This window comes from Ochotona curzoniae, unplaced genomic scaffold, assembly GCF_017591425.1.
Source record: "Ochotona curzoniae isolate NIBS_2020 unplaced genomic scaffold, NIBS_Ocur_1.0 contig_2318, whole genome shotgun sequence".
NCBI lineage: Eukaryota > Metazoa > Chordata > Mammalia > Lagomorpha > Ochotonidae > Ochotona > Ochotona curzoniae.
The window spans coordinates 2,295,159-2,321,415 of NW_024465419.1; the positions used below are offsets into that span (position 1 = coordinate 2,295,159).

Below are 26,257 nucleotides of genomic sequence, written 5' to 3' on the forward strand. Positions count from 1 at the left end.
AACTGGTGTGGCATTTTGATGCAGAAATGTTGTTAATTAATTAGAAGTTTCTTCTTTGGTGTTCACTGAGGAAAACCACCCATTATTTGTTCATTTCATTGTATTAATCTGTTTTTTTAGAGATTTATTTATTTTTATTGGGAAGTCAGATATACAGAGAGGAGGAGAGACAGAGAGGAAGATCTTCCATCCTTTGGTTCGCTCCCCAAGTGGCCACAACAGCTGGAACTGTACCAATCTGAAGCCAGGAACCCAGAGCCTCCCCTAGGTCTTCCACATGGGTACAGGATCCCAAGGCTTTGGGCTATTCTCTACTACTCTCACAGGCCACAAGCAGAGCTGCCAGGCTTAGAATCTGCGCCCACATGGGGTCCTGGTGTGTGTAAGGTGAGACCTTTAGTAGCTAGGCTATGGCATCAGGTCCTCATTGTATTAATCTTAACAAAATCTCACACATTTGATGTAAAGGGAAGCAGATAAGGGATTAGGTATCTTTTGCTCAAATCCAGCAAAAAGCTAATAATAAAATACACAAACTGTGTTGTATTCCTATGATACAGCTCCTACTTTGGGGGCTGAATATGAGGACACTTGCTTCTATTAGTTCTGTGTTACCTTTGCATGCTCGTCAAGCAGAATATTTCTAACATCTTTCCAACAACCTAGAGCTCTAAGTTGCTAAGATTTCTGCATCATTTCTACTTTGAAGAGAAATACTCAAGGTCACGCCATGGCTGTCTGGGATCTTTGTGATGTATTTCCACTTGAAGTATTTCATTGACTCATAAATGCAAAGAAAGTAAAATTGAACAGCTATCCTCTTACATACATACGAAATTAGAACTTTCTGGAATAAAATTATGCTGATCTTTGTATATCTTCATGTTACAAAGCGGAACATAAATATTATCAAAACATTTTATTCTATTTCTATAAATATTCTCAAACTATGAAGGGAAAGTCGAACTCTTGCGTTGTTTTTGAACCACAAAAAAGCTTGGTCAGGAGAGGCTTCCTCTCGCATCTGTGTGGACTCTGGTGGAGTATTTCAAAGGTAGTATCCCCTTGCTTACTCAGAACACCCAACAGTTAAGGAGTATAAAAAGGTATTCTGTTGGTCTTATTTCACAGGAACGTGAAGCCAAGCCGTTTGATTCCTCCCATGGTGCCAGATGCACCTGATCTCGCTCAGCTGTGAGATACAGATAGTGTGTCCAGCTCTTCCAGGGTTGCCATGTGAGTTAGATATGGTTTGTATAAAACGGGAGCTCTGAGCAAAGGCTGGCATACGTATCCTCATGCATCTATAATCAACATTTCCTTCCGGCAGAAGAGCAAACCTTACTCAACTTGGGTCTATGTAAAAACTTCATGTAGTCAAGACGTAGGAGACAGAGGAGTGCAGGCTCCCGTCCAGAAGCAGCCAGCAAAGGCAAGATGCAAGAGGAAAGGTGGAGATGTGAGTTCACCTGCGAGAGGCACTTGGCAGCAGGAGACACTCATGAACAGGCCACACAACCTGGCGGTTAGGAGAACTGAAGCAATGAGCCAAAGGATGAGCATTCCTTTTATTTCAGTTGAGTGCACCAGAAGTTGTTGTTTCCTACCAGAGAACAGCCTGGACCTGGTTTGTGAGAGTAAGGGGAAGCAGGCAGCACAGTCAGAATTAGAAACGAGTTTATGATTGTAATTTTTCCTGCGTTTTTGATCTACCCACTATGTAAGACAAAAAAGAGAGCCCCTTCTTTTATTGCCCTTTTACATACTCTTGGGACAAGAGCACCGGTGTCTGAGGCATGGCACAAAGGGGACCTGGAAGAAAGGGTCATATGCTTGATTGAAAGGCAGAGGGTAGAAAACAAAAATGAGGACAGATCTGGTAGTTTTCCAAGATGTCTTTCTGCTGTAGAGATGTTTTACATGTTCTCTCCATGTAGTACGTACTAACACGTGTGGTTCTGAAACAAGTGTGAACAGGGAGGTGCATGTGCCACTGTGTGCCAGGTACCAGCTGTGCTGACATTATGTAGTGATGATATTCTATTTATGAACCAAGAATTTGAGAAAATTTCCCAAAGTCACACAGGAGAAGAAGTTACGGTTAGTGAGAAGTAAACTAGTTTTTCTCTTCTAGGCAACTGAAACCTACACAGCATACACACAATGAGATTTGACTGATGTCTGAATATTCAGCTCCAATCTGAAATGCTCAAAGGATGGAGACAAAACTCACACAGGGCAAACCAGGCAGCTGCCTCTTAACCCCACCCTCACCTAGAACTCACCTTCTCGTTCACCCCAATCGAAAATTCAGTTAGACACAAGTCATACAACTGAAATGTTATTAGGCTAGGTGTATTAAAAATCAAAAAAATAGAAATATTAGGTATATATACAACAGGTTAAGTAAAATATGAGTGATACAGCAATTTCCATTCAAAGCTTACAGTAGAAAAATTGAGTAAACAAAATTTGTTGAACTAATCACCTTCGTGGCTCACGGGAGCCTCCACAGCCACTTCCTTTCCTTCACATCCTTGGTTATAAATAGTCTCATACACATCTCGCACAAGCTAGAAAAGAGCGCTGAATCACAAAATAGCCTCAAAGGTGGCATTCTTACCTCCTAGAGTATAACTAAAATTAACACCTGATCCTTAAAATAATGTTCAAATCACGTGAAAGCAACAAAGCAAAAATGCTTATGCCTTAGAAGGCCTGAGCAGGCTCTGCAGTGCTTCGAATCGTAACTGTTGTTCCATGTTATGCTGTCATAGGAAACGCTGAGACTGAAAAGGCTGGACCATCACAGATGCTCCTTGTTCAGGCTGAGCAGGTTCTGTGGCTCTTCTTCCTTTCTTGGGAGGTTTGGCGGGGCTCTGTGCTGCAGGGGCCTCTGCATCACAGACGTAGGGAAGCAGCTGCGTGCGCAGCACACATGAGCAGTGTCCACAAAGAGAAATGTTCTCGTCAGATATGAAATGATAAGGAAAAAAGTGATTTGAGAAAGACATTTCAACAACTGACTTCACTTGCAAAATCTAACTGGTTAGATTAGTAATTTTTTTTTTAAATGAGGAAGGTAAAATATAGAAGAAAATGCAAAGAAAGTTCATGTTACACATCTGGTTATCTTTGCCTTGTAAGTAAGTGTAGTCTTGTCTTAATGAGGGTTTGTGACCATGGTCTCTGAGCCTTTTGAGTCACACATCCAGTTGTACAGTTAGGGCCAGCCTGGAAGCATTTGGGGGAGAGACCAGGTGTTGTCTCTTATGAGGCAATATCCGGATGCCAATCACGCAGAGCAAGATGACCAGGTGAGAGTTATCTGATACCCTAGTGGGCATCTGTCTCTGAGGCTCTTCCTGAGAGATGAAACCTTGGCTTCCGGGAGCTGGGTCCCATGTAGGAGGTGGCTGGTGCAGCCCGGGATGGCCCCTTCTCGGAGTATGGGCAGTGGCCCCCACGGGATGATACATCTCTACGGCTGCTGCTGGTACTGCCCTTCTGTGGCAGTGTAGAAGTCATCCAGCACGCTCTGTAAGTAGTCAAATGTGGGTCTCTCCTCCGCCTTTTCTTTCCAGCACATTTTCATGATGTCATAGAGTTCATCTGGGCAGTTCTCCATGCGGGGCATCCGGTAGCCCTGAGACAAGGCACTCATCACGTCAGCATTAGTTCTTCCTGAAATTGGGAAAACAAAGCCATGTCATTAGGAATCTGGTGAAGCTCAAGCTCTGTAAGAGGTCGTGTTGCTACTCCCAGCCTATGACCCTTGGCTGCAGCAGGTGTTACTGAGGCTGAAGTGGGTTCCACTGACCCTCTCTAAATTCGCAATTTGAAATACTAGCCCACAGGTTCTAAGAATTTAGAGATTGGTGGCTCTGCACAATGGCTCAATGGTTAACTCCTCACCTTGCAAGTACTAGGATCTTCTATGGGTACCGGTTCATGTCCTGGCCGCTCCACTTCTCATCCAGCTCCCTGCTTATGGCCTGAGAAAGCAGTAGAGGATGGCCCAAACCCTTGGGATCCTGCATCTGCAAAGGACCCAGAAGATGCTCCTGGCTCCTGGCTTTGGATGGGCTCAGTTCCGGTCATTGTGGCCATTTGGGGATTGTTAGGGGATCTTTCCCTCTGCTCGCCTTCTTTCTATAAATCTGGCCTGCCTTCCCAATTAAAAAACTTTTTTCAAAGAATTTGGAAATTGCTCTTTAATGATGCAATTATGTTAAAATGAGACTGGTGGGGGGATCCAAATTCAATATTACTAGAAAAAGTGATAGGAAGACAGGCACACACAGGAAGGCAACGATGCAATGGCACAGGCTGTCAACCTGGGGACAGGCCACCAAGAAACCTGCCAACACACCTGGATGCCAGATGCCAGAACTGTGACGTAGCAAATGTCAGATGATTAAACAATTCCAGCTCTGTTCTTTGGTATGGAAGCCCCGGGAAAAGAACACAGAGGCTGAGGAAATTGCTGTAAGTAATTCAACAACTAGGTTTTAATTCAAAGGGGAAACAAAACGGCATTCAATTCACCAAACGACAAATGGGCAAGTGATAAGGAGAAGCCATGGCAATTTCTTTTTATTTATTTATTTTAACAGATACAGTGTTACAGTGAGAGATAGACAAAGACAGAGAAAGATTTTCCATTCTCTGGTTTACTACCTAAATGACCTAAAAGGCTGGGTCAGGTTAAAACCAGGGCCCTGGAGCTTCATCTAGGTCTCATGGGTAGCAGGAGCCCAAGCACTTAGGGTCATCTTCCTCTGTTTTCCAGGCCACCTTAGCAGGGAGCACCATTCCAATTCAATCCTAACCTTTAATCTCAAGTTATTTTGGAGGGTGTGATTTTTTTTTAGCATCTTTCTGTACTGTATTTTCAAATAATTATTTCACACATTTTATCTGATAGGATAGGCTTTTCATTATTTATCTAAAGTCAGCATGCCTAAATCATCATCATCAATCAGTTCCTCATGTGGTTGACAAATAGTCGAAAACTCAGGATTAATAGGGAAAACAAAGGATGCTTTGGATCACCTGGCCTAACTTGCCATGTGTGGGACCCACTGATTTCTGAGAGCAAGACACTCGCAAGTCTCAGCTTCCAAGCAAGCTCCTTCACACACTCCCTGAGCTCTCCTGGTCTCCAGGACCTAGACAGAGCAAAGCTCAGAGTGAGTCTGCAACTTTCAGATTCCCAACACTGGTGAGGCGAGGCGAGGCTGCTCAGGTTCCCTTACTCCTCCCGAGCTTTGAAGGGCACTGATGGAAAAGGCTGCAGGACGGCAGTGTGTCCCAGAGGAGTAGGGAAACTGACCTGGCAGTTTCTGATATTTAAGGAAACACTGAAGGAAGAAATGATTGTTTTAACAATAGATTCCTTCAATATTAAAACCGGATAGGGATGTGCTCGGCTAGCAGTTTTAGCAGCACCCACCCACCACCATCCGGATGTCTTGCATATTTTGTGGTTAGTCCATTTGCAGGAATGTGAGGTGTTCTGCAGAGGGCTAGTGTTTCATGCAGAATCTATATGCTACCTGGCAGAGGCAAAGATGCCATTCATCATAACCAACTTCCTCTCTGGAGCTATATATTTTACCATGTGGTCACTGGAAATATTCTACAAGATTGCTTTAAGGAAAATAACTTTTACTGGATTTACAACAGAACCATCTGAAAATTTATTCTTTATCCTGTGTTTGCCAAATTGTGGGTCATCATCATCCATTTGAGATAGACAAAGCTTAGGACACTAGCAATATGTCCAAAAAAAAAAAAAGGACATGCTTATTTGTCATGGAAGGACCTTTGATTTGGAAATGGAAAGACCCGAGCAAATTCTATTACCATCTGTATCTCTTGAGAGTTGTTTGTAATGGTGGTTTTAAAAATATATCCATTTATTTGACATGCAGAGTGACACATAAGGGAAGGGAAAAAGTCAAGGTAGGAAGAGAGACATTTTCTGATTGCTGGTTCACTTCCCAAATGGCCAATGGCTGGGGTTGGTCTGGTCTGAAACCAGGAACCCAGAACTCCATGTGGGTCTCCAAAGTGAGTGGCAGGGCCCCAAATACTTCAATCATCTTCCATTGCTTCCCAGGAACATCACCAGGGAACTGGATTGGAAAGAGTAGCCTTGACTCAAACCTGGGGTTGGCTGCTAACATTGCCAGCAGCAGCTTAACCTGATACGTCACAACATCAGTATTTTTTCATTCTTTTAGTCTTTTTCCTCTAAAAATAGGTCTTTAGCTTATATGTAGCTCTATTTATTTTTCTTTCTTTGCTTTATTTTTGCAAAGCTGAGCATATGATTTCTCCACCGTGTTCATGCTATCTGTAAATTAAGCCCTTGGATATCTAATAGGACTTCTTGATTCCAGTCATAACAACACTGGAGGCTCTCATGGCAAATAGCTCTTGTGACTGGAAACCTGCACGTTCAGATCTCTAAAAGCATCCACCATCCTCAAGCCTTACAAAGGACACACTGAGGAGTGGACCAGTCCATGTTTTCCCACCAACTCGACTATAAAGACTGTTTTTTTTTTTTAAGATTTATTTATTGGAAAGTCAGATATACTGAGAGGAGGAGAGACACAGAGGAAGATCCTCCATCCAATGATTCACTTCCCAAGTGAGTGCAACGGCTGATGCCATGCCGATCTGAAGCCAGAATCCAGGAACCTCCTCCGGTTCTCCCACACGGGCGCAGTGTCCCAAAGCCTAGGGCCGTCCTCGACTGCTTTCCCAGGCCACAAGCAGGGAGCTGGATGGGAAGTGGAGCTGCTGGTATTAGAACCGGCACCCATATGGGATCCTGGCGCGTTCAAGGTGAGGACTTTAGCTGCTACGCCACGTTGCCAGTCCCTATAAAGACTGTTTTAAAACTTTGTGCAGAGGGGCTGGCATTATGGTGTTTGCAGGACTAACATTCCATATGAGCTGGTTCAAGCTCTGGCTGCTCCACTTCTGACCCAGCCTCTGGCTAAGGAGCCTAGGAAGGCTGCTGAAAATAGTCCAGCTCTTTGAGCCCCTGCTATCCTCATGGGGGACCTGGTTAGAGCTGCTGGCATTGGCCTGGGCCAACTCCAGCTCTTGCAGGCATTTGGAGAGTGAACCAGCAAATGGAATATGTCTCTCTCTGCCTGTTTCTCTCTCCTTGTCTCTGCCTTTCAAATAAAATGAAAATAAATAACTAAAAGATGAAAGTTAGAAAAAAATCATTTTATTTTGGTGCAAAAAAATGTTGGAATCCATGCACAGCCTTTTCATAATACACATTTTTCAGGAATGTTCTGAATACCCTTTGCATATATTCAAAAAACTTTCGCACCAAAATGAACTTGTTTTACTTACACTTTTAAAAGATGTATTTAATTTGTTTGAAAGGCAGAGTTAGAGAGAGAGGTAAGGAGAGTGGTTCATTTGTTCGAATGGCTGCAACTACTGGAATTTGATCACAGTGAATCCAGGAGCCTGGATCTTCTTCCAGGTTTCCCACATGGATGCATGGCCACTTGGGCCATCTTCTGCTGCTTTCCCAGGTGCATTATCAGGGAGCCGGATCAGAAGCAGAGCTGCTAGGACATGAACTAGAGCCCATTTGGTAATGTTGGCATTACAGGTTTTGGCTTAATCTATTATGTCACCATGTTGGCCCTTAAAACCATTTTCCCTGTGAACTTCTCAAAGTACCAAAGTGTTGTTGTGTATTTGTGAGTGGGTGTGATTCTCACCATATTATCCTGTTTTTTGTTTGTTTGTTTTGTTTTTATTTGTGTTAAATACTTTTTCAGCAAAGTTATTTGCAAATCCCAGGCATTGAGCACAGAGAATGAAGGGAGGTCTTGGGAGGCATGGGGTGTGGGTTCAGAAACAGTTCTGCCATCAGTGAGGGGCTCAGCTGTCTCTTTTGAGACTCAGAGGTCCAGGCTAACTTTCTTTGTGTTGCACACACATATGATGGTGTCATTGTATGAGGTTATGTGTTTATTCTATCAGGTATGGCACTGCGCACATACTCCGAGTACATAACTCCTCTCTCTGCAGATGTAGGCAAAGATGAAGGCACAGACATTGAACATCAAACACTAGGGCTGATCAGAATATTCCTCTTGGGACCTGTGTTGTGGCATAGCAAGCTAAGCTGGAATCTGGGATGCCAGCATCCCACATGGTGTTGTTTTGGGTGCCAGAAGCTCTGCTCCCAATCCAATTTCCTGTGAATGCACTTGGGAAAGAAGTGGAAGATGGGCCAAGTCCTTGGTCCTCTGCCACTCAGGTAGAGGCCTCGATGGAGTTCCAGGCTCCTGTTTTCAGTCTGGCCCAGCCCCAGCTATTACAGCCATTGAGGAAGTAAATCAGCAAATGGAACATTTCTCTCTTCCTCCTCCCTCCATCACTCTGCCTTTCAAACAAAATAATTACATATTTCTAAAGTATTCTTCCTCTTTCCACAAGCATAAATGTATTAGCTTCATAGGGCAAGGTGAATATGAAATGTTGGCACCAGACAAACTTTAGCCTATGGCCTGGATACCTCTTCAAGGCCTCCTACTCCTTGTCCCTACAGAGAGGGAGTGATGGGGTACCAGAGGTTATATTGTGTCTGCTCTGTCCCAAAGCCTTTCTTGGCTTCTGTCTCACACAGAATGAGCTGGAGGCTTTTATGTGGCCACCAGTGCTCCCGCTGAGCTACTGTAGCTGCAGCTCCAAGGTTGTGGCCATGATTCTTGGCTTCCACGCTACCATCCATTGCACGGGGATTCTATGGAAAGTAAATGGTGATGGTGAACCACCCATTCATTTATCAAACAGTGGCTGGGCTATGCCATGTTTGCTCCTGCTGCTGCTGGCTCAGTCCCTGACTAGATGCTTCCCTGAAAGCTCCAGGGCTCCCTCCCTTAGGTCTCTGAGTCCTACAGCTGGGTGCAGGGTTAAAGCAAGCAGCTCTCTCACCCCTTCACACAGTGCACAGTACCCCTGCCCCCACAGACCAAGCCTCTCCCATTTAGAATGTCAGCTGTGGGGGTCAGGAGCAGGTGCCATCATAGCTCTAGTGCCTGAAGAGGATGTGGTACTTACTCTTGGATAATATTTGAAAGAAGGAATGATATAAACATCAAAGATTCAACATTAAATTTATCTTATGCGTACAGATTTTTGCTAAAAGCCAGACTTCCATGAGAAGCTGAAGGAGTGGGAAAGATCTCTCTTCTCAGCTGTGTGTCAGACCCTGGAGAAAGTGGGGAGGGGAGGGCCACAACCATGCCCGCCAACTTCTGGTGTCAGGAATCTAGGATTAGTAAATTACGGTCCCAATGGCATCAGTACGTCCTAGAGAGGCAGGACCTGAAGAGGCAGGGGCTTCACAGCACTCATGACAGAAACCAACCAAGATGCCCACGCCCATTTCCTCCTCTGCCAGGTGCAGTGCCGTGGTGGGGCAAAGATCTAAGTATAGTTTACAACAATTTCCACAAAAGACAGTAAAGATGTAGCTCTGGTTTTTGGGCAGATGAAGATAAACCTTCCTGCAACTCTGACTTCTTTTCTCAACGGAATGGAAAGTAGTAAGCCAATGGTACCTGGGTAGGGGATTTTCCCGTAGGTGACGATTTCATACAGGAGAATTCCGAAGGACCAGACATCAGACTTAATTGTGAAACATCCGTAGTTGATTGCTTCTGGAGCCGTCCATTTAATAGGGAACTTAGCACCTACGGAAGACGACATGAAACTCTGAGCACAAGTGTCATGGATGTGGGACCCTCATACTTTTTCAATTTATTTTGTGTAAGGAACACATACTGTAATACAAAATGGGAAGGAATACACAGTACTATACCAAAAAATTCACTTCTATCCTGTCTCCCTTTGGATTATTCCCCGTATTAGCAATTTGTTATATATCCAACTGGGCCTATTATAACTAGCCAACCTCAACATCAAAGGACATAATACACAATGTAAAGGAAGTTATTTTTAGCTTGTCACTTGCCCCCAACACCAACCTCTAACATTTATTTTCTGTGTTAAAATTTTCTGAATGAAGCTATTATATGGGTATATGGGATATAAGAATATTTTCTTTTTTTTTTTTTAAAAAGATTTATTTATTTTTATTGGAAAGGCAGATATACAGAGAGGAGGAGAGACACAGAGGAAGGTCTTCTGTCCGATGGTTCACTCCCCAAGTGAGCGCAATGGCTGGTGCTATGCTGATCTGAAGCTAGGAGCCAGGAACTTCCTCCAGGTCTCCCACGCAGGTGCAGGGTCCCAAAGTCTTGGGCCATCCTTGACTACTTTCCCAGGCCACAAGCAGGGAGCTGGATGGAAAGCAGGGCTGTTGGGATTAGAACCGGCACCCATATGGGATCCTGGCACGTTCAAGGTGAGGACTTTAACAACTACGCTATCGCACCGGGCCCAAGCATATTTTCTTGTGTATGCTTTTGTGAATAAGTGTCTTTGAGCCTGAACCAATAAGAATTTTGGAAGCTACTGCAAACTTGAATGTCTAATTTTTCCGTCTGAAAGGAAAAAACAGTATCTCACTTTTAGGAATGTTGAGGATGGCCTGCTTAGGATGACATGGTGATGCAGACTTCTCCTACCAGTTGCTGGGCAGGCTGAGTGACTGGGCTGGCAGGTGTGGCTTCTTGAGGAAATAAAAAACTCAAGTAGAATGCTACTCTCAGTTTTTGCAGAATTTTTTTTTTCTGTTTCTACTTGAGAAAATGTTGTGCAACTTGAACAAAATAGGTGATCTGGGAGTGGATGTGGAGTCTACTGATTAAGATGTTCACCTCCTATCTTGGAGGACCGGGGCTCAAGTCCTTGCTTTGCTCCTGATTCTTGTGTTCTGCCACAGAGCACTCCGGGAGGCAGCAGAAGATGGCTGATGCTGTTGGGTTCTTGACACCCACATGAGTTCCTGCTTCCTGATTTCAGTCCAACTCAACCTAAGCCATGGCAGTTATTTGGAGAGTTTCTTTGCCTCTCAAAAAAAGGAGATCTAAATAAGAACAGAAAGGATCAGGAATGGGCATTGGCACAGCTTGGGATACCTGCAGCCCATGTCATGGTGCCTGGGATGTGAACCCAGGCTGTGCCCCAGATACTAGCTTCTTCCTGATCTGGGAAGCAGAAAATGATGATTTAGGTGCTTGGGTTCCTTTGATTTATGTGGGAGACTTGGACTGAGGTTCTGGCTTTGGCTTTGGCTGATGCAGACACTTGGAGAGTGAACCAACAGATGGAAAATATCACTCTATGTCTCTTAACTAGTCTGTTTAGCTTAATCCACTTAACTTATTTAATTACTAAAATGATTACATAAATAAAAATTAGTTAAAAAAAACAAAAAGAAGGGAAAAGAGAAAGCCTTGTGGAAAGGCTGTTCTGTCCTGGGCACTGCCACACATGCCTGCCAGGAGCAGCACATAGAACTGTATGGCGGTGGGGAGCTTGGCTGTGGCACCACGCAGCTTGGGTCTGAATCTTGGATGTGCTTCTTCCCATTTAGTGTGATCCTGGCAAGCCACTTACTGCCTTTGCCATCAGCAAACTGGGCAAGCACTCCAACCAGCTAAACAGGTAGCCGGGAAGGCTTAAGTGGGTTGATTTAATGTGCTTGACACAAAGGTCTGTATTATTGTTGTGGTCCAAACGTATGCCAAAAGTGATGGACTGTTCTGGAAACTGACCTCTCTGCAGTAAGTCACACTTGTTTGTATAGCAGTTCTTTCTGGGAGGCCCTAGGCTTGTTAAATGGAACCAGACTCCAGGAATCAATTCCAGCTCATATCCTCTGAGGCCTCATCTCCTCGAGTTGAGTCTTGACTCTATCATTTATTGAGGAGCCCTGGAAAGCTGCTTGAATTTCTCCTTTACTTATCTGTATGGTGGCAGCAATAATGACACGAGTATCTGTCCTGAAGGGTGACTGCAAAGAGAAATGTATCGTGGAGGAAAAGTACAAGTGCCTGGCTGTGGTTTGGAAGAGAGTGGGCACTATGGAAAACACGTGCTGAGCCTGCTCATCAAGGCTGTGGGAATTCCCAAGTCAGGAGCCCCTGGACGATTCCACCATGGGCAAGGCTGGGGCAGCCCCTGTGTTGCAGGTCATCAGATGGCATGCCATTGGAGGCAATACCCTCAGCACTTCTGGTTCGCAAATATAATATGGAATGGGGGACTGTGGAAAGGGAATGTTTTTATTGCATTATATTGGGTTCTCCATGTGTGTGATTGATGTCCTGAACGCAGTGCTTTAGACTGCTAGGTCATCCTGACAATGTCCATGCTATATTTTGGAATTAAAAGGTAAGATATAGAACGCAAAATTGATGTTACAAATATTTTCTCCCTCACTGAGAAAGTATTTCCTTGAAAAGCTTTCATGGTATGATGAAAACAGAATCAAGAATCTTGACCTTGTCCAAATCTATGTTTGCTTTGCTTTGCTTAATTGAAATGCAAATGAAAATTGAAATCCAAATTGGTAAACCTTAGAAAAATGCCAAAAGTTAATCAAGAGATCATTTCTTTAAAAACAATCATGAGAACATGACCACAAATAGACAATAATGGTGCAAGTTGAATGTCATCCCAAATATACACACATGCGATGACTTGGGATTGCTTTTACGAGAAACAGGGAGAATGAAACAGAAAGAAAACACCTGAACAGGGTGACTGAAACATACCTTCCCTTGCTGTGTACTCGTTATCTTCAATTACTCTGGCAAGGCCAAAATCTGCAATCTTGCACATGAGTGACTCGGAGACCAGGACATTAGCTGCTCGCAGATCCCTGTGAATGTAGTTCTTCCGTTCGATATAAGCCATTCCTTCTGCAATCTGAACATTGAAATGCACTCTTTTCATTTGCATTTTAGGACCGGCTAAAATAAGGGCTAAGCAGATCTTGTCTCCCTAAAATCGGTGCAGATGTTTAAACTCCACTATCTCCATGTTAGGTTAGGTTGGTAAGTTAAGGGTGGAAATTTGGTTTCTGATGGGTGGGACTGGTGAGAGGGCTTTGCACCATGGCGAAGGTTCAAGTTTTGCTACTTCTCTCTCTGTTTCCTGGTTTACTGTGTGATCATTTCCCCATGCCCAGTATGGTCACCTTCCAGAGACACCAGGTCACCCGATCCTGAACTGTAGCCTCCCTACTCTGAGCTGAAACAAACCTTTTATTTCCCAAGAATCTCCTCTCAGGTGTTTTAGTTAAAGTACTGCAAAGTGAACAAGTACATTAGCCGTAAAAGGTCATCAAAGAAAACTGAACCACATGGCAGTTCCAGAGATATTTTCACGTCCCCACTACCTGATGACTAGGCTTTTTTTTTTTTTTTTTAAAGATTTATTTTTATTATTTTTTCATTGGAAAGGCGGATATACAGAGAGGAAGAGCTTCCGTCCGATGATTCACTCCCCAAGTGAGCGCAACGGGCCGATACTATGCCGATCCGAAGCCAGGAGCCTCTTCCGGGTCTCCCACGCGGGTGCAGGTTCCCAAAGCTTTGGGCCGTCCTCGACTGCTTTCCCAGGCCACAGGCAGGGAGCTGGAAGGGAAGCGGGGCTGCCAGGACTAGAACCGGCGCCCATATGGGATCCCGGGCGTGCAAGGCGAGGACCTTTAACCACTTGCACCACCGCGCCGGGCCCGATGACTAAGCTTTAAACACAGCAGATAAATGTCCATCACTCTTTGAGTCCTTGGTGAAACAATTGCCCCTTCAAATCTCCAATAAGAATCCCTGTTTTAGCAACATGTCTCAATATTTTTTTTAATATTTAATTAACTTCATTTGAAAAGTACATTTTACAGGGAGAGAGAGATCTTCTAGCTGCTGATTCACTCCCCAAAGCTAAAGCTGAGCTGATCCAAAGCTGGAAGCTGGAAGCTTCTTTCCAGATCACCCAAATGGGAGAAAGGGATCAAGGACTTGAGCCATCCTCTGCTGCATTCCAAGACCATAAGCAGGGAGCTGGATCAGAAATGGATCAGCCGGGCCCGGCGCGGTGGCGCAAGTGGTTAAGTCCTCGCCTAGCACGCCCGGGATCCCATATGGGCGCCGGTTCTAATCCCGGCAGCCCCGCTTCCCTTCCAGCTCCCTGCCTGTGGCCCGGGAAAGCAGTTGAGGACAGCCCAAAGCTTTGGGACCCTGCACCCGCGTGGGAGACCCGGAAGAGGCTCCTGGCTTCGGATCGGCATAGTATCGGCCCGTTGCGCTCACTTGGGGAGTGAATCATCGGACGGAAGATCTTCCTCTCTGTCTCTCCTCTCTGTATATCCGCCTTTCCAATGAAAAAATAATAAAAATAAATCTTTAAAAAAAAAAAAAAAAGAAATGGATCAGCCACGGCTAGAACAGGAGTCCATTTGGGAAGTGGGCATTGCAGGTGGACGATTAGTGTGCTACACCACCATGCTGGTCCCAACATTTTCTATTATGTGCGAAGAGTCTCTTAAGACTCCACTAATTCTTACACTTCAACATGCAGTTGTCATTATCCCCAATTTACGAATAAGAAAACAGATGTTATGGTCTCATTATTTGTAACTTTTACAAGTTCAGAGGTTGAGATTCTATTCCCCAAAGTGATGGTGTTGGAAGGAAAGGATTTGGGGAGGGTAGCAGCGTGCTAATGCACTCCCGGCACCATGGAGAGTGCAGTGAGTGAATGCTACCTATGAGCCAGGAAACTGGATGGCACAGAGACTGAATCTTCTGCCACCTTAACCTTGGACTTTGCTGCCTATCGAACTGTGACAAGTAAATACTTGTAATTGGTATTAAGCTGCCCCATCGGTGGCATTTTGTTATAGCAGCCTGAACGGACTAAGGTGATAGTGCGGAGAAAATGACACGTTAATATAAATGAGTTACTGGGGCATCAAGAATCAGGATATCCTTGGTCCTTGGTCAACAGCATCTTCTCTGTGGGTTTGATCCCTGGCCAAGGGAACAAGTTCCCCAAGTACCTTTTGCCCAGTCCCACAGGCAATCACAAGATTCACTCTGACCACAAAGCATTACACCAGAGAAATGTGGGAGATATAAACAGAATAACAAACAATGTGGCATGACCAAGCCAGGTTTTTAAGGAATACATTGGCAAGCCATGAAGTTACGGAGAAGGAATGGAAGACAATGGGAGTCAGCAAACTAGGTAGCTCTATCTGGTAGGCAGCAAGAGAAGTCTAAATAGAATGACTTGACACAGGAATCAATGAGCCTCAGCTTTCGCCAGCTCAGCCCTGGGATCTGAACTTCCTCCACTTTCCCTCAGTACAAGCAGCTCCAACCACATTCCAGCCTCTGTTGGTTAGCATGGAATCAGCTCATTACTGGGTCAGCTTTCCTTTCCCTCCAGGACAAGCTGTTGGCTTAAACCTTCCCTGAATTATTCTTTCATCATTTCCCTTTACTTACCTAGATGATCCACTTGTACAAAAACCACCTGCAACTGTTGATCAGAACCTTGTCATATTTTTTGGTTGTTTCATTTACTACTTGTTATCATGCCGGCCTGATGATAAGCACTTCAAGGCCAGAGCCCACATTATACCTTTTGTATTCTAACTTGAGTCTATGGAAACTTTCAATCTTGTCATCAAATCTTATCTCACAAACAAAAAGCTATACAGACAAGGTGCTGGAATTCTGCTAGGACTGAGGCTCACGCTCTTAGCCTGCTGCTGTAGGTGACATTTTTGTGGTCACAATGATCTAGTGTATATTAGTGTGTCCTATGTTTCTCTCAAAGTTTACTCAGCTCATTCTTTCACTTCTGACAGGCACCAAGGAATGCTGTTGCTACTCCTTAACAACGATGCTGTGGCCTGGCAGTATGTCCCCTTCTTGGCCCTCCTGCCACCTCCTCATGACCTGCAGCCTCCATTCCTTCAAGCTCTGCTCGGGGCATTCACTGTCAGCCCCGTCATCTGTCATCTGACATAATTACTCTACAGGTTTAAGTAGAGATATCACTTCTCTTCAGAGCCTTGTCCAGTGCTGCCTCTGCTCCAAGTTTTGCCTCCCCAGGCTCTTGCTCTTCCCTATTTACTGCCTGTGATCACTGCACATTCCTCTCTCGCAGCTCTCAGCACAACAGAAAACACTACAGCATAGGAGGTTATCTTCATAAGCCATCACAGTGAGACAGGTGCTGAGTAGAAAGGAGATGGTGACATCAGAACATGGACAGGGCCCATGGCTCCTGCATGGCTCCTGGCCTTTGCCCCAATCCTCACGAATCCTTGGCATTCAGGAAATGTGCAACCCTGATCTGATGCTGGATAATACATAAAGCAATCCTGGTGGGAAATGAACACAGGGTGGCAGCAGTGAGAACTCAGGTGAGAATCAAACACCTCGGATTTGTGGCTTGCACTGAGGTGTCTGTATTGTAACAAAAGCAAAGGTGGAAAGGGGTGGGAAGCAGCTGCAGGGTGGGGGGCAGCTGCAGAAACTTCAGGGGCCTCACATACTTCTAGAAAGGTCATTACTAAGCTCAGGGATGGCTCGATATAGGCAGTTCTGGGGAAGGATGGGAGAAAGACAGCTTGGACACCCTTTCTCTGTTGGTGCCTCAGCTTCAATAAAGAGCCAGGAAACTTGGAGAAGTAGATGGTGACAATCAGGTGGAGCAAATGGGGCACACGCTTGTAATAAATAGAACCAAATGTTTGGCCTTTGAGAGACAGAGCAATAGTACCTGGTTGGACAGAACCAGAACTGTCTCTGAGCCAAGAGAAAATGGAAGCAGCTAGGGGTCAGTGCCAACCCCACCCCAGACTCCGGGCTACATCCCATGATTCTTAGTTTTTGAACACTTATCTAACATTCCAAGAATTAGATAAATTTTTGGCCAGAAACCCCAAGAACCAAAGTTAGGCTGAGATTCTAACTTGGGCCTAAAATTGCAATTGACACCTGCTTAGTGTCCCCTGCTGGTGGTATGGGTGGCATGGACTGAGCATCCAGACGTGGTGGTGGCAATGGCTTACATCACTCTTGAGCTGGGGAGTGGATTTCTGTGATCACCTCATTAAGAAAAGCACCCACTAAGGCATTCATCAGCCTATCCAGGGTCTGCATTATATAGAGCTGGATGTATTCCTAGAAGGGATTCTCTGAAATAATAGGCCTGAACGAGCCTAGTTTATGACTTTCTTTTCCGTACTGGAGTACTCTAAGGAACTCCAATTCCAAATAATAAGTGTGCCAAGACAGGATGGGAAGCAACTTCCATAGTGCAGGTGAACACAGAATAAATACAAGAACAAAATAAAGACTTTTCAGCTGTGGTTTGCTTTTGAATATGATAAACACCAAAGTTCTCCACTTACATAAAATTAGATCATTCTCTCTATTTTTTCCCTAGTCTACATGTATATTTTTTGGGTTGATTTCTTCTTAAAAATACCTTAAGTACACACACATTTATATATAGTGTTATTTTGGTGAGTTATTCTTAAGGATGCATTCAGATGTATGCGAATGAAGACCTTCGCATGCACTTTGGCTAAAGTACTCCAGCTCACTTCCACAACAGCAGGAGGAAACCAGAGACCTCTGTGGCTAGTTGAATCTAGGATCAACTTCTCTTTCATGGAACATCTACTTCCTCTTCTAGGGCCACTTGGCATTCAGCACTCCTGGAAGACTGTCAGAGAAATACATCATACCAAGGTTCTTTTCATCTGGGGAATCCTGGGGTGAAGGCCACTTGCCTCCACTTCCCAGGGTTCCCAGGGCTTGGAAAGACTGACTCACACTGAAGCGGCACAGAGTCTGATGAAAAAAAGGACCTGTATGACTCAGAAAATGGCTTAGCCATTTGTACCTGCAGAATGACTGTGATGATGACGGTAGGTAGTCATGCAGGTAAACAGATAAGCAAGCACTCCTCCCACCAGTAATGGAATACTGACACCAGCCAGTTCTTTACAGCCAGTCTACACTACATCTTCCTAATAAGCCTACTAGGTGGATCTCACTCCCATTATACAAATGCCGGTGAGGTTTAGGAAATTTAAGGAACCTTCTGAAAGGCACAGAGTGAAGGGGAGAAGCAGGATTTACCCCAGGTGTGCCTGACCTCACGCTGCACACATCCAACACCACACACCAGGACATCAGCTCAGCATGGGGCTCTGCATTCACAGTCAGCCGGGGCACACCTAGATGCTTCTGGACTCAAACTTTACTAATAGAATACTCCTTTTCTGACACAGGGAGGATGATTTTGAGGTTTTCTCCCAGAAAAAAAGTCATTGTTATTCAGCTCAAATCCCACCCCCACAGAAAGGGCATCACGTACTCTTGCCAAGCCAAGTGCAAGAATCCCGTCTTATGACGTTTGTGCACAGCTTGCTCTGGGGTCTCTATCGAGGAGCATTTGCAATCATTTTTGGACTATCACTCCCCTAGAGCAAAAAAAAGTTATATTCAATTTTAAAATTAAGTCTAGTGTATTTTCAAATGCAGAAACCAGAAACAAAGAGAAACAACTATAACAGGTAGGTCTGGGCTTTTAATAGAGGATGATCTTGGCTCCCATGGATGAAGGATAGTACTGTTTGTATTTGTGCCCTAAGTCCATGTTGAAACTTAAATTAGGAGATAATTAGGAAATTAGGGGCCTAGCAGCGTGGCCTACTGGCTAAAGTCCTCGCCTTGATCGAGCAGGGATCCCATATGGGTGCCGGTTCTAATCCTGGCAGCTCCACTTCCCATCCAGCTCCCTGCTTGTGGCCTGGGAAAGCAGTCGAGGACGGCCCAAAGCCTTGAGACCCTGCACCCATGTGGGATACCCGGAAGAAGTTCCTGGCTCCTGGCTTCGGATCAGCATAGTACCAGCCGTTGTGCTCACTCGGGGAGTGAATCATCAGACAGAAGATCTTCTTTGTCTCTCCTCCTCTCTGTATATCTGCCTTTCCAGTAAAAATAAATAAATCTTTTTTTTAAAAAAAAAGGAAATGAGGTCATGAGAGCTCCTCCTTTATAAATGTAATTAGGGCTTTTTTCTTCCTTTTTTATTTAAAAATTTTAAATTATTTTTTTTCCTGTTTTGGAAAGGCAGATCAGACTTACAAAGAGAAGGAGAGACAGAAAGATTTTTATTCCCTGGGCCACTCTCCAAAGGGCCACAATGGCCAGAGCTTAGCCAATCTGAAGCTAAGCTTCTTCCACACCCCCTATGGAGGTGCAGGATCAAAGTCTTTGGCCCATCCTCTACTGCTTTCACAGGCCATAAGCAGGGAGCTGGATTGGAAGTAGAGCATCTGGGACATGAACCAGCACCCGTATGGGATCCTGGTTTGTGCAAGGTAAAGACTTTAGCCACTAGGCTACCGCATCAGGCCCTATTTATTTCTAAAGGCATATTTATTTATTTGAAAGGCATGATGACAGAGAGAAGGAGAGATAGTTCAGTTTCTGGTTACTCTCCAGGTATCTACAACAGCCGGAGATGGGCTAAACCAGGACCTCCATCCAGGGCTCCTGTATGGATGGCAGGGAGTCAAGCATTTAGACCATAATGTGCTGCCTCCCAGAGTGCATGTTAGCAGTTTGGAACTGGAAGCAGAAGTAGGACTTGGTAGGAGGCGCTCCAGGACAAGAATCACACACCAAGGGGTGGCTGAGCCTGACACGCCACAGCATCCATCCCAGGACGAGGGCCTTCGCAAAAGATGCTGCATGTGATTTTTTGGCACTTTCCTTGCCTGTGTGCCTTCGGCCATGTGAAGACACAAGAAGACCCTCGCTATTCACCCACAGCCACTGCCTTGATCCTTCTAGCTTCCAGAACAGCCGGAAATAAATTTTCTTTTGTTTAGAAACCTCCAGACCAGTATTTTGTCAAAGCAGCACAAACAGATCAAACCACGTGGTCCAGAAGATGGCAAATAAAAGGACAGCTTTAAGGCATTTTTGTTCTGTGATTTAGAGGGAATTCGGTGCATGATGGTGTACTCTTGGCTGCGATGAGGTGAACACCTGTCACAAAGTTAGACAGTGAACACTCCTTTCATTCAAATCGTTCTCTATGTGGTTAACAGGAGAAAACAAATATAGTATCTGTCATTCCCTTTGGAACTTCGGTGGAGCCAAAAGAAAATCCTGTTCCTACAGTCTTACCACAGGTTAGTGCAAGGGTTTGGAAATAAATTTAATTTCCCTTTGGTGTACTTTGCAGTTAAATAAAAGTTTAATCTTTCAAGTATTAGTTAACTCTGACTGGGTATTTAAAATCATGCCAGGAACTTGTACATGGTATCTCTCCTCGGCTCTACGTAACCTGCCAACTCTGAAGTCACTGAAAATGTTTCTTGCTTTCCCATGCTCATGTATTACTCTGACACATTCTACGTGTGCGGTTACTGGAAACGTGAAATGCAAAGCATCCTCATTATGTTGAGTGAGAACAATCGTGTAGGAAGATGAAGTCTGCAGCCTTGGGATTCCAAGGCAGCTGATTCAGTGTGCGATGTGCTTGTGTGTCCTCAGCTCAAAGAGCAGGGCGGCCGGGGGCTGTTTAATTCCTCTTTCCGTAGCTTCAGGGAAAATGTATGATGATGACACTTTTTCCTTTTCTTGTTCCTCTGCTTTTTTAAGATCTCTATTAAAAAAAATGATTTATTGAGCAATGTGATAAGGGAGCCCAGAGCAGTGCATGATGGAGGAAGCTCCCATTGCAGTGCATGCAAACTGAGTCCTGCCCCTGCCCACGACTGGACCAGCAGTGCAGAATCACCCACACTGGCAGCACCACTGTCCTGGTATGATGGGCAGAATGACTGGTGACACAGGAACCAGGAGACTCCACAAGGGGTCTGGTGAAAGGGCAGGCTGCTTTTACCCAGGAAATATTCCAGGCATGTGGAAGATACTCATAATGCAGTTTCCTAAAGGGTCGAGGCAGCCGTATCTTGCTAGGTACCAGGTAAACAGATTTCTGAGCTTGTACAGGGAAGTAATCCAGGGAAGTTTTCCTTTATTTCCCTCCTTCTTTCCCTGCATCCCTTTCATGATTTTGTTTACCGTGCATGCACAGAGAAAGATGGAAAGAGAGACACAGAGAGATTCTCTGTCCATTGATTCACTCCCCAAATACCCACAGTGGCTAGGGTTGGCTCAGGCTAAACCCAGGCGACAGGAGGACCCACCGCAGGTAAGAAAAAGGGTTATTTTGTCCAGGTGAAGGCACGCAGCTGCGGGCGAGCTAAATCAGGTACAGATGTCAGTCTCTTCAGCATCTTGGGGGACCACTGTGGACAGTTGCTGCTTAAGGGCAGTGAGGCTGCCTGTGTCTCTGGTCCAGGGTGTATTCTCTCTCTCTCTCTCTCTCTCTCTCTCACACACACACACACACACACACACACACTCTTGTACATATACATGTTTGTGGTGGACAGGGTGGGGATAAAATCTCTATTTACTTTGCAAGTAAGTTTCCCTGAGGGAAGCAGGTCAAAATGCTGCAGCAGATCAGCGCTGTGGGAAGCATGAGAATCAGGCATACACATTTCTGTTTCCTCTCCAATAACTATGCTGAAGCAGAACGCCCAAACAAGGAGTTCTCGTGTAAGCGCTCTCGACTACACCCCCCACCCCGCCCCAGGATCCCTAGCTGCATATTGGCATCAAACACACTCCCTGAGAAGCATGTTGCTGGAGACCGCCTGGGCTGCTCGCTGCACAGGTAGGCTTGAACAGGAAAAACCCGAGAAGCAAGGCCCTCAGAAACACCTAACGTGGGCTTCTTTCCTATGAAATTGCACTCTGGAGGGAAATTTCAATTACATGTACAAAGTCACACACAGCTCATAGGATGCCCTTTGTGACATAGTGTAGTAGGAACAGTCCACCCTAAGTCATTGATTGTCCCCTGCTTTTCTCAAACACCCCAAAAGGAGTCTGTTGAACACAGCACACCTTGGTGTGAGCAGCTCCCAGCAGATAGAGCTCTGCTTCCTACCTCAGCGTGGGCATACCAAAGCAGTTAGCACATGGACCCATTGCTATCCCCAGGGCAGCTCAGAGCTGCTCTGGACAAATATTGAAGCACAGTGTGGGTTCCCCCCGCTCACGGACTCTCGCTCTAGCACTCATGTTCATTTTAATGATCGTTGCTTGCGTGAGACACTGGCCAATCACAGGCCATCTTGATTAGTGAGTTTTTTCTTTTCTTTCTTTTTTTTTTTTAACTTCTGTGAGAACTCACATTTGAGTCAGATGACCAGGGGAAAGAAAGGAATCAAAGGAACCTCACGGAGAGACTGAATGTGATCTCTCAAGCAAAGCTAACACCGACCCTCAGGAAATTCCAGCCTCAATGAGAAATTGGAACTGAAAATGCAACGTGTCGTACAACCAGCTGGCTGGAAAACATTGATCATCTAGACAGGCAGTGAGAGAAACTGAACAAGAAGGCTGTCTGAACGCAGCAACGGATGAAGCCGGGCTTGCATGGTGCTGCACCTGTTTCAGTGGGCACTGTCTGCCTGCTTCCCTCCCTAGAGATGCATGTGCCTGTGATGCTTGAGAAGAAAGAGGAAATGAAATAATACTGGGAAGCCTGCAAAATAATATTCATCAGTTGGAACGGAAAAATGAGTAGAGGTTGAGTAAAACCTATAGTCCCTTTGAAGCATCCTTCGAACAGGGTTAGTCCCAGGTTAGTCAAAGAGAATGTTTAAAAAACTTTGAAACAGGAGTTAGTCCCAGAGAAACCTGAATGGCAAGGGCTTTGAATGACAACAGCAAAAGAGAACCTTAGGAAAACAGGTAGTTGCACAAAGAAAGTTTAAGTAATAACACATCTTTGTACTCTGAAAATGACAACATTTATCTGATAGCACTCAATAATTATTACAGGAGCTCATTCTGTTAATATTCAGTGGTCTTTTGGTGCTGGCACTGTGAACTGCATATCAAGCTGTTATTTGTGATGCTGGTATTCCATATGAGAGCCATTGCTCATGCAGGCTGCTCCATTTCCGATGCAGCTCCTGATAATGCACCTTGGAAGGCAGCAGGATACAGTCCAAAGACCTGGGCCCCTGCCACCCAAGTGGGAGAGCCGGTGCGGTTCCTAGCTCTTGGCTTTGATCTGGCCCTGCCCTAGCTATTGTGGACATCTGCAGAGTGAACCAGTGGAGAGACAATATTTTTCCTCACCCCCATCTTATCTGCCTCTTCCTCTCCCATCCACTTTCTTTGCAGCTCTGGCTTTCAGATAAATAAATAACATTTTTTTTTAAAGATTTATTTTTATTATTTTTTCATTGGAAAGGCGGATATACAGAGAGGAGAGACAGAGAAGACGATCTTCCATCCGATGATTCACTCCCCAAGTGAGCGCAACGGGTCAATGCTATGCCGATCCGAAGCCAGGAGACTCTTCTGGGTCTCCCACGCGGGTGCAGGGTCCCAAAGCTTTGGGCCGTCCTCGACTGCTTTCCCAGGCCACAGGCAGGGAGCTGGAAGGGAAGCGGGGCTGCCGGGATTAGAACCAGCGCCCATATGGGATCCCGGGTGTGCAAGGCGAGGACCTTAACCTCTTGTGCCACCGCGCCGGGCCCATAAATAACATTTTTAAAAAAGTATTTCCCTGATCCCACAAAATGAGTCTCCTCAAAATTTAATCCAACTTGTGTGTATGGAGGAAGGAATGGAATGGTGTGAACTCTTTTTTGTGGGTAATAGTGTGTTGGACATTTTACTTTAATTTGATCACTTTAACATTCTTTCCCAGACAAAGTGCTAAGTAACAGCGATGTACATACTTGAGTGATGATGACAGCCACCCTGTAACAGCTCGTACTTGCCCGGGTGCTGTTAAAACAGGCCAATGAAATAGTCAGTATCAAAGTAAAAATGACGAAGGTCTTGGAGAGCTTAAGAATTTCCTAGGAAGGTTAGGATTTGAATCCAAGTCCAGCTGGCTCCACCATCTGATTCTTAACCATCCTGCCATAGTGGCTTCTTCCTTTAGACTTTATTTATTAGTATTAGCAAGGCAGATTTACAGAGAAGGAGATACAGGGAGAAAAATATTTCATCTGCTGGATCACTTCCCATGTGGCTGTGATGGCCATGGCTGAGCTGATCTGAAGCCAGGAGCCCGGAGCTTCTTCTGGGTTTCCCACGTGGGTGCAGGGTCCCAAGGCTTTGGGCCATCCTCTACTGCTTTCCCGGGTCACAAGCAGGGAGCTGGATGGGAAGTGGGGCAGCTGGGACATGAACTGGTGAATGGCTTTTTCCTTTAAACACAGAATGTTCACCACACTGGCAGGAAAAAATGGAGGGAAAACATAAGTAATAAAACTAGGGACTGACAATGTATCATAAGCCACTGCTTGCGGTGCCAGCAGCCCGTAAGAGTGTGCTGGTTTGAGTTCTGGCTGCCAGCTTTCTGATCCAGCTCCCTGCAATTGTGTCTGGGGAGATGGTGGAGTAGGTCCCAAATATTTGGATTCCTGCGACCTATGTGAGAGACCATGTGAAAGACCACGTGAGAGACCTGCACGGAGCTCCTGGGTCCTGGCTTTGGTTTGATTCAGACCTGGCTGTGACAGTAACTTGGGAAGTGTCCCAGCAGATGAAAGATGTTTCTCACTTGCCTTCCAAGTCTATGAACATAATAAATAAATGAAAGAATAAATAAATAATAAATAAATAAATAAATAAGCAGGACAGGAGGCACAGCACACCTGGGCAGGACCAAGACAAAGCAGGAAGTGGCTGATTTCTTCCAACATTTCTCCCCAGAAAGCCTCTTGATCCAATTCAAAACTGCCAAAGGAACTTGGTCATGAGGTCAATGCATAATCAGGGATCAGCATGCAGTAGAGCAATTATCAATAACACCTTGGATGCGGCTATTTGTGACTGTGGATCAAAGACTCTGGTGTGAGTTAATTTGTGGGTATACAAAATGGGGCAAATTTGCTCCAAAGGTCTTTGGTTTGCTACTCTTTGAAATGTGGAAAATTACAGATCAACCTGGCAGAGTGCGGATGTGCTTGCAAAGAAGAGTGCAAAAATGTTGAATGCAAGACAGGTACTGTTATTCACAATAATAAATATGCTATTATTACTAGGAAAACCAACATCAAATGTGGTTCATAACATTGAAACTACAAACAGCTGAGTTGGTCTTTTAGACCCCAGAGGGCGGTCACACACAGGAACACAGCACAGCCTCAGGCTGTAGGGGAAGCTCATGGGTTGGTTGTTGCATGTTCATTTTGCTGCCTCCCTTTTCCTAACTGGCCCCTGTCAACCTCAGGAGACTCTGCATTCTGGATTCAGTTTCTACTAATAGCGGGACAGACCTGCCACATGGTGAGCACACAAATGTGTGATGGGGTTGATCTGCCAAAGCCCTGCCCCCATTGCTTCCATCAATCAGCAGCCACCTCCACACACCCAGACAGGGCAGGGAGTGAATGACACTTTGGGGCTAGAAATCTTTGCTTTTAACTGCCATGACCTAAATGACCTCACCTTGGATGTGTGAGTAATAAGCCATGCATCATTTTGAAATGACAAGAGGGAAGCAGCAAGGTCTCAGCTTGGTCCAGTGAAAGGAAACAAGAGAAAAGCCATTAGCTTCTGCAAAAGACAGCAGCATGGCACAAACCCAATCACCACGTCGCTGAGATGGGATGTGAACTGACTCGGAATGTTACAAATCAAGAGACAAATCTGCCCAAACAACAATTCTGCCCAGAGAAAACCAAGACATTTAAACCCATTTATGCTCTGACTTTGGTAAACTGGCTACTGGGATCTACAGCAAGGAAACAGTGAAATAAGCAGGCATTATTTATATTAGTAAAATTGGAGATATTCCAAATGCTGTCTCTTGCTAAGAGAATGTTCATGGAATCATGATACGGGTCATAGCAGCATAATACTATATCATGACTGGTATATGCATATTTATGGGGCATCTTCAAAATGAGGAAAAACTCTTCGTAATACTCAGTTACGGACTGTTATTGTAGCAAAGTGAGTAATGCTGCCATCTGCAATGCCAGCATCCCAGAGGAACCTCAGTTTGTGTCTTGCCTTTCACCCTTCTGATCCAGCTCCCTAGCAATGCACCTGGGAAAGTAGCAAAAGATGGCCAAAGTGGGAGAACTGAAAGTAGCTCCAGGCTCCTGATTTTGACCTGACTCAGCCCCGGCCATTGC

The 26,257-nt window shown here is 45.0% G+C and overlaps 1 protein-coding gene across 5 annotated transcripts in view; it reads right to left on the bottom strand.

The window, feature by feature from the left end:
• Positions 1 to 2,339: 2,339 nt before the first annotated feature.
• LYN (LYN proto-oncogene, Src family tyrosine kinase) overlaps positions 2,340 to 26,257 on the bottom strand; it is a 118,090-nt gene continuing 94,172 nt past the window's right edge. For all 5 annotated transcript variants that reach the window (XM_040972553.1, XM_040972555.1, XM_040972550.1 and 2 more), the window contains 3 exons: positions 12,738 to 12,891; positions 9,615 to 9,746; positions 2,340 to 3,684 (listed from right to left, as the gene is read on the bottom strand). In XM_040972553.1, the coding sequence (XP_040828487.1) occupies positions 3,482 to 3,684; positions 9,615 to 9,746; positions 12,738 to 12,891 (489 nt within the window). In that variant the 3' untranslated portion in view covers positions 2,340 to 3,481. The remainder of the gene's footprint in view (positions 3,685 to 9,614; positions 9,747 to 12,737; positions 12,892 to 26,257) is intronic.